Source organism: Thalassophryne amazonica, chromosome 1 (genome assembly GCF_902500255.1).
Source record: "Thalassophryne amazonica chromosome 1, fThaAma1.1, whole genome shotgun sequence".
NCBI classification, from domain to species: Eukaryota; Metazoa; Chordata; class Actinopteri; order Batrachoidiformes; family Batrachoididae; genus Thalassophryne; species Thalassophryne amazonica.
In genome coordinates, this window is record NC_047103.1 from 111,844,445 (window position 1) to 111,858,775 (window position 14,331).

Sequence of the window (14,331 nt, forward strand, 5' to 3'; positions counted from 1 at the left end):
ACTCTTAAAAACCCTAGGAACTACAAGTAAGCCTGCAGTCTGAGAGCGAAGCGCTCTATTGGGGTGATATGGTACTAAGAGGTCCCTAAGATAAGATGGGTCCTGATTATTCAAAACCTTATAAGTAAGAAGAAGAATTTTAAATTCTATTCTAGAATTAACAGGAAGCCAATGAAGAGAGGCCAATATGGGTGAAATATGCTCTCTCCTTCTAGTCCCCGTCAGTACTCTAGCTGCAGCATTTTGAATTAACTGAAGGCTTTTCAGGGAACTTTTAGGACAACCTGATAATAATGAATTACAATAGTCCAGCCTAGAGGAAGTAAATGCATGAATTAGTTTTTCAGCATCACTCTGAGACAAGACCTTTCTAATTTTAGAGATATTGCTCAAATGTAAAAAAGCGGTCCTACATATTTGCTTAATATGCGCATTGAAGGACATATCCTGATCAAAAATGACTCCAAGATTTCTCACAGTATTACTAGAGGTCAGGGTAATGCCATCCAGAGTAAGGATCTGGTTAGACACCATGTTTCTAAGATTTGTGGGGCCAAGTACAATAACTTCAGTTTTATCTGAATTTTAAAGCAGGAAATTAGAGGTCATCCATGTCTTTATGTCTGTAAGACATTCCTGCAGTTTAACTAATTGGCTTCATGGATAGATAAAGCTGGGTATCATCTGCGTAACAATGAAATTTTAAGCAATGCTTTCTAATAATACTGCCTAAGGGAAGCATGTATAAAGTGAATAAAATTGGTCCTAGCACAGAACCTTGTGGAACTCCATAATTAACCTTAGTCTGTGAAGAAGACTCCCCATTTATATGAACAAATTGTAATCTATTAGATAAATATGATTCAAACCACCGCAGCGCAGTGCCTTTAATACCTATGGCATGCTCTAATCTCTGTAATAAAATTCAGTATAACTGTCATTGACACCCACACAGTGTGAACACGTCCACATCACATGAATGTAATAACATACTTACACTGACAGTGATCCTCATCTTAGTCTGAACAGTGATTTGAGGCCTGAGAAACTGAAAGTGGTGCAGGATCCATCCATCCCTCACTGTCAGCTCCTGCAGTCCTGCGCCTGATGAGGTCAACTTTAGTTTCCCAAACCTCATTCTCATGTTCGTGTACCACTTCTTGATCTGCTCGATGGTTTTGTCCATCTTCCAGGCCTTCTCCTCACACAGTGCGTCCTTGAGGGCCTTCCTCAAGTAGTGTGGGTGCTTCTTATTGAGGAAGCACTCCTGCTCTGGGGCCTGGAGCCAGTCCACCATGTCCTGTTCCTGCTCCTCGTGAACTTGGCTGTCACCATCTCCTGTTTCCATTTGGCTGGCCACTGGAACGGTGCTTGATGTTTTTTTTTGTTTTTTTTTTTTTTTGGTGGGGCGGTCCGGTGCCGGATCCAGGACCTGGGCGGCTGTGGGTGGCAGCGAACTGGGAGGGGTTCGTGGTTACCCATGTTCTGTCTGTGGTGGCAGTGGTGTTGCCACACTCTGGTGCGGGACAGGGGTAGGTTCGGTTGGGCCTTCTGTCCTGTGCCATGTCGGCCCCGTCCCTGGTCACAGACTATACAATGTGCTTGGTCTTGCAGAGTTTTTCTTTGTGCCATGGTGACGTAGGCACTATGTTTGTTGGTGTTTTGTTATTTTTTGGTCACTCATGGGTTCTCTCTCTCTCTCTCTGTCTCGCATAGCATTGGATCATGTGATTATCAATGCGGACACTGGTTTGCGCGCCATCGCCCCAACTTCTTATACTAAATAAGCCTCTTACTTCTTATATCAACAAGTCCATGATGAATGAAGAGGATAAATCCAACCCCTTGGCAGTTTATGTGCCCTCCAGACAGATAATCGTGGAAACTCCTTAACAGTGGTCATAATAATGTGGAAATACAAGAAAACCTGAAACATTCAGTCTTTTTTTTTATACCTGCTCATTTCAATTAAGTGTCACAGGGGCCGGGAACCTATCCCAGTAGTAAAATAAATGTGAATTTGAAAAATTGTGAAAATCTAAAGTATCATGAGCACATGAATTATGTTTTTTTTATTAAATACACAAACCCATCGGTAAGCTAAAAGAGCAAAAATCACAAACTATGATAAAGTTGATGTCAGTTGATAAAGTATGATGCATAGCAAATTAGGCATACAGAATCATATCCAGTTAAGTAGACTGCTGTCTTTGATTTGTCTGCTTCCTGTTTAAATGTGGCGGCTTGCAGCAAATCAAAGCTATGCAGATGAGAACATGGCACGCTACCTTTCTTTTTCCAGTGCCCCTGATGATGAGCTAGTAAAGGCAGAGCATATATATATATATATATATATATATATATATATATATATATATATATATATATATATATATATATATATATATATATATATATGCGTGAGTTTTTCCACGCCTGTCGGTGACGTCATTCGCCTGTGAGCACTCCTTGTGGGAGGAGTCGTCCAGCCCCTCGTTGGAATTCCTTTGTCTGAGAAGTTGCTGAGAGACTGGCGCGTTGTTTGATCAAAATTTTTTCTAAACCTGTGAGACACATCGAAGTGGACACGGTTCGAAAAATGAAGCTGGTTTTCAGTGAAAATTTTAACAGCTGATGAGAGATTTTGAGGTGATTCTGTCGCTTTAAGGACTTTTCACGGTGCGAGACGTCGTGCAGCGCTCTCAGGCGGCGTCATCAGCCTGTTCAAGCTGAAAACCTCCACATTTCAGGCTCTATTGATCCAGGACGTCGTGAGAGAACAGAGAAGTTTCAGAAGAAGTCGGTTTCAGCATTTTATCCGGATATTCCACTGTTAAAGGAGATTTTTTTAATGAAAGACGTGCGGACGGATCCGTGCGTCGGGACGCAGCCGACGCGGTGCGGCGGCACAGGAAAAACACCTCCGTGTTGATAACCATTTGTAAAATCCAGGCGGCTTTTGATGGCTTTCAGTGGAGTGAGTATATGAGAAATTGTTTAACAGGCAGGACATGTTAATAAATTTTGGTGATGAGATGATACGCGTTACAGTGTGTGTCCCTCTTCAGGCCTCATGATATTTTTTAGACTGATGTTCATAAAAAATGTCCAAGCACTTCTTCGATTATGAGTTTCTCTTAATGTGGTCTTTGTAGAAAACTGCAAAATAATCAGCAAAAACAAAAAGCCCCAGTCGTTCTCATTTTATTTAAAGAAAAACTGATTAGATCTTCACTCGGATTTAATCAGTGTTTGTCTGAATAAAGGACAACCAAGAAACTTAAATTTTAATCCTACCACCCAGTTGATGCTGGAGTCAGGTCGTTCCATTCCTCAGGCCTTTTACACATTCCAAAAGTTCATACTAAATTTTGCTGAGCAGATTTCTATGCTGCTTAATCGCTGAGCTGCATTTGGCGCATCATACAACCCTAATTCCAATGAAGTTGGGACGTTGGGTAAAATGTAAATAAAAACAAAATACAATGATTTGCAAATCCTTTACAACCTATATTCAATTGAATACACCACAAAGACAAGATATTTAGTGTTCAAACTGATAAACTTTATTGTTTTTGTGCAAATATTTGCTCATTTTGAAATGGATGCCTGCAACACTTCAAAAAAGCTGTGACAGTGGTATGTTTACCACTGTGTTACATCACCTTTCCTTCTAACAACACTCAATAAGCGTTTGGGAACTGAGGACACTAATTGTTGAAGCTTTGTAGGTGGAATTCTTTCCCATTCTTGCTTGTTGTACGACTTTAGCTGTTCAGCAGTCCAGAGTCTCCTTTGTTGTATTTTGCGCGTCATAATGCGCCACACATTCTCAGTGGGCGACAGACCTGGACTGCAGGCAGGCCAGTCTAGTACCCGCGCTCTTTTACTACGAAGCTACGATGTTGTAACACGTGCAGAATGTGGCTTTGCATTGTCTTACTGAAATAAGCAGGGACGTCCCTGAAAAAGACGTTGCTTGGATGGCAGCATGTGTTGCTCCAAAACCCGGATGTACCTTTCAGCATTGATGTGCCATCACAGATGTGTAAGTCGCCCATGCCATGGACACTAACACACCCCCATACCATCACAGATGCTGGCTTTTGAACTTTGCGCCGGTAACAGTCTGGATGTTGTTTTTCCTCTTTTGTCTGGAGGACATGACGGCCATGATTTCCAAAAACAATTTGAAATGTGGACTCATTAGACCACAGCACACTTTGCCACTTTGTGTCTGTCCATTTCAAATGAACTCGGCCCAGAGAAGGCGGCGGCATTTCTGGAATCACTAATTCCTTGCAATTAAACATTGAGAAACATTGTTCTTACCGTAGCTGTTGGACTATTTTTTCATGCAGTTGTTCACAAAGTGGTGATCCTCGCCCCATCTTTGCTTGTGAATGGCCACAACACACCTGAATCCAATGAAAGACTTGTTAGCAGGCTTTTAATGAGCCTTTGCAAACTTGCTCGTGAAAGTTTTCTAGCTAAAAGCCCTGACAGACTATTTACAGCGCTCTCTGCAGCTCCCAGCACCTTATTATAATACTACTGATAATAATGCATTATATTTATATAGCACTTTACATAACACAAAATAACAAAGAACACAGCAACTTTATTATAGAAAGATGAAAAAATAAAAATAAACAAAATATAAAATCAAACCTTCATTGTGCCCTGTGATGGAATCACTACGATGACAAGTCCAAGATGGTGTCCGCACTTCTTGCTCCTCAGCAACCAATGCGGCATCTACTCTTTATAAAGCGTGTGTGTGTATATAAAACTTCGACATGGATTTGCTATTTCGTATTCTTATGTGTTTTGGGTCAAGGATGAATGCTGATAAAATGGAACATTGATAGGACTAATATTTTATGGTTGTCTTTTTATTGTGTTTTTAAATTTTTAATTCAGTTTTTTCTGTTTATATTATGCTGTGTGAAGCGCCTTGAGACGATTCATCGTGAATTGGTGCTATATAAATTGATAAATTTGATTTGATTTGAAAATTTGAATTTGAATATTTCCTAACAACACTTTAATTTAATTTAATCAGGTTAATCCCATTGAGATCGAGATCTCTTTGGCAAGGGAGACCTGGACAATTATAAAGTTTCCAATTCACCTAACCTGCGTGTCTTTAAATTTGAGAGGAAACCAGAGCACGTGGGGGAAACCCACACAAGCACGGGGAGAACATGCAAACTCCACACAGAAATGCCACAGGTGGGATTCGAACCCATGACCTTCTTGCTAAGCCACCGTGCTGCCACTGAACAATGGACGTTTCTTATTACTGCAGGGGGTGGTAAGTCATCTATATATTAAAAACGTAGTGGTGTCTGTATACGTTTATACACTTTGAGTCTGGTATGCTTCAGGTTTCTTCCTCATAGGGAGTTTTTTTTTTACCACTGTTGCTCTGGGGGTTAGTAAGGTTAGACCTTACTTGTGTGAAGCGCCTTGAGGCAACTCTTTTGTGATTTGGTGCTATATCAATGAAATAAATAAATTGAAAAATTTAAAATGTGTGCGTGATTTTATTTAGAAAGTTCAGTGTACATACATAATATAATTGTAAATACATTAAAAATACATAAATGACACAAGAAAGTGAAGACACTTGTTTCCATTGTGGTCCATTTAAAAATCAAATGACAAATAGAAGTAATAAGAATAATAATACTGATGATGATGTGTATATGATAACAAGAACCTAAACAATTTATAAATGCATTAAGACAGTAAATTAACATTAAAAAATTACATAATTAACAGGAAATTAAAGGGTTGCATTCTTCCTCTAAAAACTGTTGAGGTCTAAGGTTGTAAAAACATTCTGGAGTCACACTTCATTCCAACTTATTAAAGAAACTTTGCATAATTCATTTAGCGCCATTGAAAAAATGTCAACTACCTACTTTATAAACACCACCCAATCTAGAGCCCATGGATCCCCACGGGCGATGTGCTAATATGAGATTAAAAAATCCAGATGAAAGTTTTCAGTGTTGTACCAAAATGATATGTTTTATTTCAGTTTGCTCTTGAGCCATCAACCATAATTTTGCTTTTATTAGCATTTTCAAAATATTTATTGAGACATTATGCTTTTGTGGAACCTCTATTTCTTTGATTCCATCTACTTTTATCTGTTTTCTTATTACACAAATCTATTTACCATATGTTTATGCTGCTGGAGATGGTCTGCAAATAGTACACGTAGGGTGATTTTCACCTTGGCTGGAAACTAATAACTCCCTTTGACTTCTTCCTTGTTTCACGGGCACCACAGCAGATCCGAGGTAGAGCTTCATGTTAATTTGGGTTTTATGCTGGGCGCCCTTCTTGACGCAATCCCACATTTCATGGAGAAAGGACATGGGTGCTCTTGAACCGGGAACCTTCCACACTGGAAAAAAGCACACCTCAGTTTCTCTGAGGGAGTCTTCCCAAGGGATTAATAAAGTTTTATATAACGGCTGAGTGGATCCTTGTCATTTGATTGGTGCTTTGTATGTCACATGACATGGATTCATTCATCCCATTTTGTTGCATTGCATTTAGAGTGTGGCTTGGTTCCATTTAGAGTGCAAATTTGGTTTCATATGTTTGGTACCATTGCACTCTGCACACACACGCACTCGTCCTCGTGCATGCACGCGCACGTACTCGTGTTATCGCGCATGCACATGTGCGCTCACGTGTGATTGTGCACATGCGCATGTCCTCATGCACACGCGCTAATGTGATCGGGCATGTGTGCGTGCACGCACACACAAAACAAATCCACTGTGCTGTCTGGAGGCTGTTTGCAGGAAGAAAAAAGCTGGACTCATTTCTGCATTGATTTTTTTTTTTTCACTGCACTGAGGATGTATACAGTCTACTGTCCTGGTTGTGTGTGTGTGTGTGTGTGCGCACACGCGTGCGGGGAACAACAACATGATAAATTGATTGAGCTAACTGACGCTGCTTGTAACACACACACACACACACACACACACACACACACACACACACACACACACACACACACACACACACACACACACACACACACACACACACACACACACAATCCACTCCGCTGTAAGCCATCTGGATGCATGAAGACCTGTTCCCATGAAATGCTGATGTGATTTTTGGCTTGACTGAGGAACTACACAAAGTCTTTTTTTTTTTTTAATGGAAGTTCGATGTCAGTGCACAGCATCGCTGGACTACACGTTACAGTGGAACACCAAAATGTAATCCCTTTTCTGTTGTTTATAAATTAATAAAATATCAACTGACAAGGATCTATTTTAGCTGTTATATTTTTCTTGGTTTAAAATGTTCAAATCCTTCTCGCACCTCGCGAGAAAGCGTCTTTGTTTTTTCCAGCCACACTCTACGCAGCGGACAATCGGAAAACACGATAACACCGAGTTCTCCCCAGACAGTGGAACAACGACGCCGCGCCATCAGTGTTCTGACAGCGCCGTCACACTCTGCCGTGCTCTCAGGTAGTTTTTAAAAATTCAGCCAGGCTGTTTGTGCAGAAGTGGCCACCCCCCTCCCCCCGGCAGATAGAGAGCCGAGCAGCGCTGCAGCGGAAAAAGTCCGTCAAAGTCTTCACATAAAACGAGCTCCTTCTGGATGTATAGCTCCAGAAATTCATTTATAGGCTTTATTTTACTGTTGAAAGTCTTAATGTTTCCAAAGTTTGCTCACATACGGTGTGTGTGTGTGTGTGTGTGAGAGAGAGAGAGAAAGAGACAGAGAGGGAGAGAAATACGTATATGTGGGATGAGTCATATGTGTCACTGTGAAATGACCACATAATTTACAAGTTATACAGAGAATGCTGCACATATAATGAGTCAGGCTGCAGTTTTTGATTTGGGTTTTATGGTTAACTGGTTATGCTAATTGCTCATTTGCAGCAATAAAATACCTCTTTTTTCACCATATATGTATTTTATAACATTTATATGTTTCAGTGTTGTTTTATGGCAACTCAGCACTTTGATAAAGCAGTGCCATTTGAAATGATTATTTTTGTTCTTTATTATAAACTGTTTTATTCTTTATTATTTTATATTTCAACAGCCAAGGGACATTTGACAGTTTGTTGATTTTCAAGTATTTTAAGTTTTCAAATAATGTTCTGTTGTTAAATAAAGTGATGAAGGGGGTGGTGGCCAAGTGGTTAATGTGCTTGGTTTCAGTGCAGAAGGTTCCGGGTTCAAATCCCACCCCCGCCACATTTCTCCATGTAATGTGGAGTTGCGCCAGGAAGGGCATCCGGCATAAAACCTGTGCCAGTTCAACATGCAGATCCACCTTGGAATTGCTGTGGCGACCCCGAGTGCAAACAAGGGAGCAGCCGAAGGGACTTACTGTTAAATAAAGTGATGGAAGGAGAGAAAAATTGTTTCCCTGGCACATTTTTTTTTAAATTCCCCGCTAATCCGATTAATCGATTAATCGTGTCGAAACCCCATCAGATTAATCGATTACCCAAATAATCGTTTGTTGCAGCCCTAGAACAAACCATTCAACGAGGCGAAGCCTCATTGAATAAATATCTGTCTTGAGGTTTAACCTAAAGAACCTAAAACAGCTGATTTCAGGTTCAGATTGGGGGGTGGGGTGTAAAGGATCGGTCTCAGCTCCCTTACAACTACTTTCTTACTAATATGATCTGAAATTGGTGGGTTATGATTTTTTTTTTTCATGGCTTGTTCTCAGGCACAGCTGAACTGCTTCTCTGCACCTTTTTGTATGTTAATTTTCTTCATCTCACATTCACTCCTATATGTAACATGCATTCTTACTGTATGTAGAGTGAATGTCTTGGTATATTAATTTGCTCTTCTCTTCTTTTTTTTGAAAAAAAAAAAAAGGAGAGAATCCTTATTTGTCACATGTCAGCACTTTACATGACTTCTCTTTTCATAAAGATGGACTCAGATGTTAATTTGTATTTTCTTTTCTTCCTCTTTCAGAGCTCGACCTGTCTGATTTCTTTGACAGTGAGTGACTCATAATTTTGTTACTTAAAGTGAAGAAATCTTCATTATGTTGCAGTTATAAATTGTTGATATTTCTCTAACTCACCTCTCAAATCATTGCTAAAGATCTTTGTTGGTGTCACAGCATGAAGAAACTGCATCTGGTGCAGCTATAAATGATGTCAGAGTTTCAGTATTTGACTGTGATGATTTCCAATTGTAGTGCCATTGACCATTAATATGTAGGATTTTTATTTATTTTTTTATTTTATTTTACTTTTTTTAATTAGTCAAGCTTGGGGGCTTATTGAAATATTTACCTTGTGTTAGTAACACTGGTCTTTTATTTGTTTCTTTAGAACCCAATGAGCCACCAAAGGCCACAGAAAAGCCCAAAAACGGTTTGTACATTTTCACTTGTTACATATATTAAAGAACAAAGCTGATTAGCATCGGGAATGTCTTTGCTTTAAATTAGACATCTGTAAAGTGTTGTGTGGGCCGCTGAAGAGGAGGTACTGCTGGCCCACCACCACCAGAGGGCGCCCTGTCTGGAGTGCGGGCTCCAGGCACCAGAGGGCGCTGCCGCCTCACAGGAGCAGCCAGGGTGACAGCTGTCACCCATCACCTGAGACGAGACAGCTATCAATCAACAGGGAGGTATATCAGCAGGACGGCATCTCCACCTCATTGCCGAGATATCGCTCTACCAAGGAGGTAACGTATCCAGCCAAACGGATCATCTTTTGACCATTAAATACTTTTTGCCTTTACACAGAAAGAGAAAAGACAGCAGGAGACTGTATTTTGGATAAGTACTCACATTCCTGCACTCACCTGTATTTTCCTGACAAGAGGTGGAGGTGGTGTTTCTACCCTGTGTGTTGCTGGGTGCAGCCGCACCCACACCTGACTGTATCTGTTCCTTGCCAGCAGTACCGGATCCGACGAGCGGAGGCAGTGGCCACCTGGGGTTCGGGACTTGGCGGCTCCAGTATCCCCGGGGTTCGGTGGCAGAGGAAATCGGGTGGTTCCGGTTCGACTCGGACAGACGTCTCCTAACGTCGAGCCTGCCCACACGACACCTTTGGAATTCGGTTACTGCTGTATTTGTAAATCTGTTGTGTTTGTTGTGTGAGTTCACAACAGTAAAACATTGTGATTTGACTTTCTCCATTGTCCGTTCATTTGCGCCCCCTGTTGTGGGTCCGTGTTCCTACACTTTCCCAACAGGATATCTCGGCCAACTTCATGGATCCCGAGGGGCGTCAACCGGCTGTTGAACGGCCAATGGAAGAACAGGACGCGCAGGCGTCCGCAGGAGGGGTAATCGGTGAGTTGCAGCGGATCCTCACCGCTTTCACGACTCGGTTAGATTTGATGACCGAGCAGAATGTCCTCCTGAACCGCAGGGTGGAGGCTCTCGCCGCGCAGGTGGAAGCGCGCCCTCCGGGTGCCGCTGCGGCTCTCCCTCCCGTAGACCCTGTGCGTAACATTGACGTTCCACTGGTCGTTCAACGACCCCTCCCACCTTCCCCGGAAGCATACATAAGCCCCCCAGAGCCATACGGAGGCTGTGTGGAGACGTGCGCGGATTTCCTTATGCAGTGTTCGCTCGTCTTCGCACAGCGTCCAGTTATGTACGCGACTGATGCTAGTAAGGTAGCTTATGTAATAAACCTGCTTCGCAGCGAGGCACGCGCTTGGGCTACAGCGCTCTGGGAGCAAAAGTCACGGCTCCTTCAGACATATGATGGGTTTGTGAGGGAGCTCAGAACCGTGTTCGATCACCCCAATAGAGGAGAAACCGCTTCAACTGTGCTACTGTCGATGAGACAGGGGCGTCGGAGCGCAGCTGCCTATGCAGTCGACTTCCGCATCGCGGCTGCGAGGTCCGGCTGGAATAGCGCTGCCCTCCGCGCCGCCTTTGTAAACGGACTGTCATTGGTTCTTAAGGAGCACCTGGTGGCTAAGGACGAACCGCGGGATTTAGATGGGCTCATCGATCTTGTCATACGGTTAGACAACCGGTTAGAAGAACGTCGGCGGGAACGATACGAAGGGCGTGGCCGGGCACGCGCCGTCCCTCTCCCTTCCGGTTCCGACCGCGCTCCGCCTTCCCCACGCTCCACGGCCCCTGCGCTCCGTGGGGCCACAGCTCCCCCTGCTGACGAAGCTATGGACACGAGTAGGGCAACATTTAGGGCACCAGATGCACAGAGGAGACGGGCCCACGGAGCTTGTTTTGTTTGTGGTGCGATAGAGCACCACATGAGGGACTGCCCCGAGCGGTTCAACTCCAACGCCCCGCCCCTAGAGACTGGGCTAGGGGTGGGCCGAGACATTCACGTGGGACACACCCACATTGCCACACGACTCCCAGTCACGATCCTTTATGAGGACTCAACCCTGAAGGCCCCAGCACTGGTGGACACGGGCTCTGAGGGGAATCTGTTGGACAGCAGATGGGCCAGGGAGATAGGGCTCCCTCTGGTGGCGCTTACCTCGCCGGTACAGGTTCGGGCACTAGATGGCTCCCTACTCCCTCCGATCACGCATAAGACACCACCTGTAACTCTGGTGGTGTCAGGAAATCACCGGGAGGTGATCGAGTTTTTTGTGACTCAGGCCACCTCCCGTGTGGTTTTAGGTTTTCCCTGGATGTTGAAGCACAATCCCCGGATTGATTGGCCGTCCGGGGTAGTGGTTCAGTGGAGCGAGACCTGCCATCGGGTGTGTCTAGGTTCCTCGGTTCCTCCCGGCTCCCAAGCTAAGGAGGAGGTCAGAGTCCCGCCCAATCTGGGGACGGTGCCGGTGGAGTACCACGACCTTGTCGACGTGTTCAGCAAGGATCTGGCTCTCACTCTTCCCCCCCACCGTCCGTATGATTGTGCCATTGATTTGGTTCCGGGCAGTGAGTTCCCGTCCAGTAGGCTGTACAACCTCTCACGGCCTGAGCGCGAATCAATGGAGACCTATATCCGGGACTCGTTAGCTGCCGGGTTGATCCGGAATTCCACCTCCCCGATGGGCGCAGGTTTCTTTTTTGTGGGCAAAAAAGATGGCGGACTTCGTCCATGCATTGATTATAGGGGGTTGAACGAGATCACGGTTCGCAACCGATACCCGTTGCCCCTGTTGGATTCAGTGTTCACACCCCTGCATGGAGCCCAGATTTTCACCAAGCTCGATCTTAGAAATGCGTACCACCTGGTTCGGATCCGGAAGGGAGACGAGTGGAAGACGGCATTTAACACCCCCTTAGGTCACTTTGAGTACCTGGTCATGCCGTTCGGTCTCACAAACGCTCCCGCGACTTTCCAAGCGTTGGTTAACGATGTCTTGCGGGATTTCCTGCACCGGTTCGTCTTCGTATATCTAGACGATATACTCATCTTTTCTCCGGACCCTGAGACCCATGTCCAGCATGTACGTCAGGTCCTGCAGCGGTTGTTGGAGAACCGGCTGTTTGTGAAGGGCGAGAAGTGTGAGTTCCACCGCACGTCTTTGTCCTTCTTGGGGTTCATTATCTCCTCCAACTCCGTCGCTCCTGATCCGGCCAAGGTTGCGGCGGTGAGAGACTGGCCCCAACCCACAAGCCGTAGGAAGTTGCAACAGTTCCTAGGCTTTGCTAATTTCTACAGGAGGTTCATCAAGGGCTACAGTCAGGTAGTTAGCCCCCTGACAGCCCTGACCTCACCAAAAGTCCCCTTCACCTGGTCGGATCGTTGCGAAGCCGCGTTCAAGGAGTTGAAACGGCGCTTCTCGTCTGCACCTGTTCTGGTGCAGCCCGATCCTAGTCGCCAGTTAGTGGTTGAAGTGGACGCCTCGGACTCAGGGATAGGATCCGTGCTGTCCCAGAGCGAGAAGACCGATAAGGTCCTTCACCCGTGTGCCTATTTTTCCCGCAGGTTGACCCCAGCCGAACGGAACTATGACGTCGGCAATCGAGAGCTCCTTGCGGTGAAAGAGGCTCTTGAGGAGTGGAGACATCTGTTGGAGGGAACGTCCGTGCCATTCACGGTTTTCACTGACCACCGGAACCTGGAGTATATCAGGACCGCCAAGCGGCTGAATCCCAGGCAAGCCCGCTGGTCACTGTTCCTCGGGCGTTTTGACTTCCGGATCACCTACCGTCCCGGGACCAAAAATCAAAGATCGGGTGCCTTGTCCCGGGTACATGAAGATGAGGTCAAAACGGAGTCGTCGGATCCCCCGGATCCCATCATCCCGGAGTCCGCTATCGTGGCCGCCCTCACCTGGGATGTGGAGAAGACCGTCCGGGAGGCCCTGACACGAGACCCGGACCCCGGAACCGGACCGAAGAACAAACTCTACGTCCCACCAGAAGCCAGGGCTGCAGTTCTGGACTTCTGTCACGGTTCTAAGCTCTCCTGTCATCCTGGGGTGCGAAGAACCGTGGCAGTCGTCCGGCAGCGCTTCTGGTGGGCGTCCCTGGAGGCCGACGTCCGGGGTTACATCCAGGCCTGTACCACCTGCGCCAGGGGCAAGGCCGACCACCGCAAGACATCGGGATTGCTACAGCCGCTGCCCGTGCCTCATCGCCCCTGGTCTCACATCGGCCTGGATTTTGTCACGGGCCTCCCGCCGTCCCAGGGAAACACCGTCATCCTCACGATAGTGGACCGATTCTCCAAGGCGGCCCACTTCGTGGCCCTCCCGAAGCCCAGGAGACAGCGGACCTCCTGGTCCACCACGTCGTCCGTCTGCATGGGATACCATCAGACATCGTCTCCGATCGCGGTCCCTAGTTCTCCTCACATGTCTGGAGGAGCTTCTGCCGGGAACTGGGGGCCACGGTCAGTCTCTCGTCCGGGTATCACCCCCAGACCAACGGGCAAGCAGAACGGGCCAACCAAGAGATGGAGCAGACCCTACGTTGTATGACAGCCGCGCACCCGACGGCCTGGAGTACCCACCTCGCCTGGATCGAGTACGCCCACAACAGTCAAGTATCATCAGCCACCGGCCTCTCCCCTTTTGAGGTGTGTTTGGGGTATCAGCCCCCGTTGTTTCCGGTGGTCGAGGGAGAGGTCGGTGTGCCCTCGGTCCAGGCCCACCTACGGAAGTGCCGTCGGGTGTGGCGTGCCGCCCGTTCTGCTTTGTTGAAGGCCCGGGAGGGCGAAGAACCATGCAGACCGGCGGCGGACCCCGGCTCCTACGTATCGTCCTGGGCAGGAAGTGTGGTTGTCCACCAAGGACATTCCCCTACAAGTGGACTCCCCAAAACTACAGGAACGATACATTGGTCCGTTCAAAATTCTCAAGGTCATCAATCCCACCGCAGTGAGGCTTCAGCTTC

The 14,331-nt window shown here is 46.0% G+C and overlaps 1 protein-coding gene across 4 annotated transcripts in view; it reads left to right on the forward strand.

Annotated features, from left to right (window-relative positions):
- The window catches only part of cd99 (CD99 molecule), a 135,027-nt gene that overhangs the window by 12,134 nt on the left and 108,562 nt on the right, over positions 1 to 14,331 (forward strand). For 3 of the 4 annotated variants that reach the window (XM_034173511.1, XM_034173510.1, XM_034173515.1), the window contains exons 2-3: positions 9,003 to 9,029; positions 9,368 to 9,409. In XM_034173511.1, coding sequence (XP_034029402.1) covers positions 9,003 to 9,029; positions 9,368 to 9,409 — 69 coding nt within the window. The remainder of the gene's footprint in view (positions 1 to 9,002; positions 9,030 to 9,367; positions 9,410 to 14,331) is intronic. The other variant, XM_034173518.1, reaches the window with a different exon arrangement.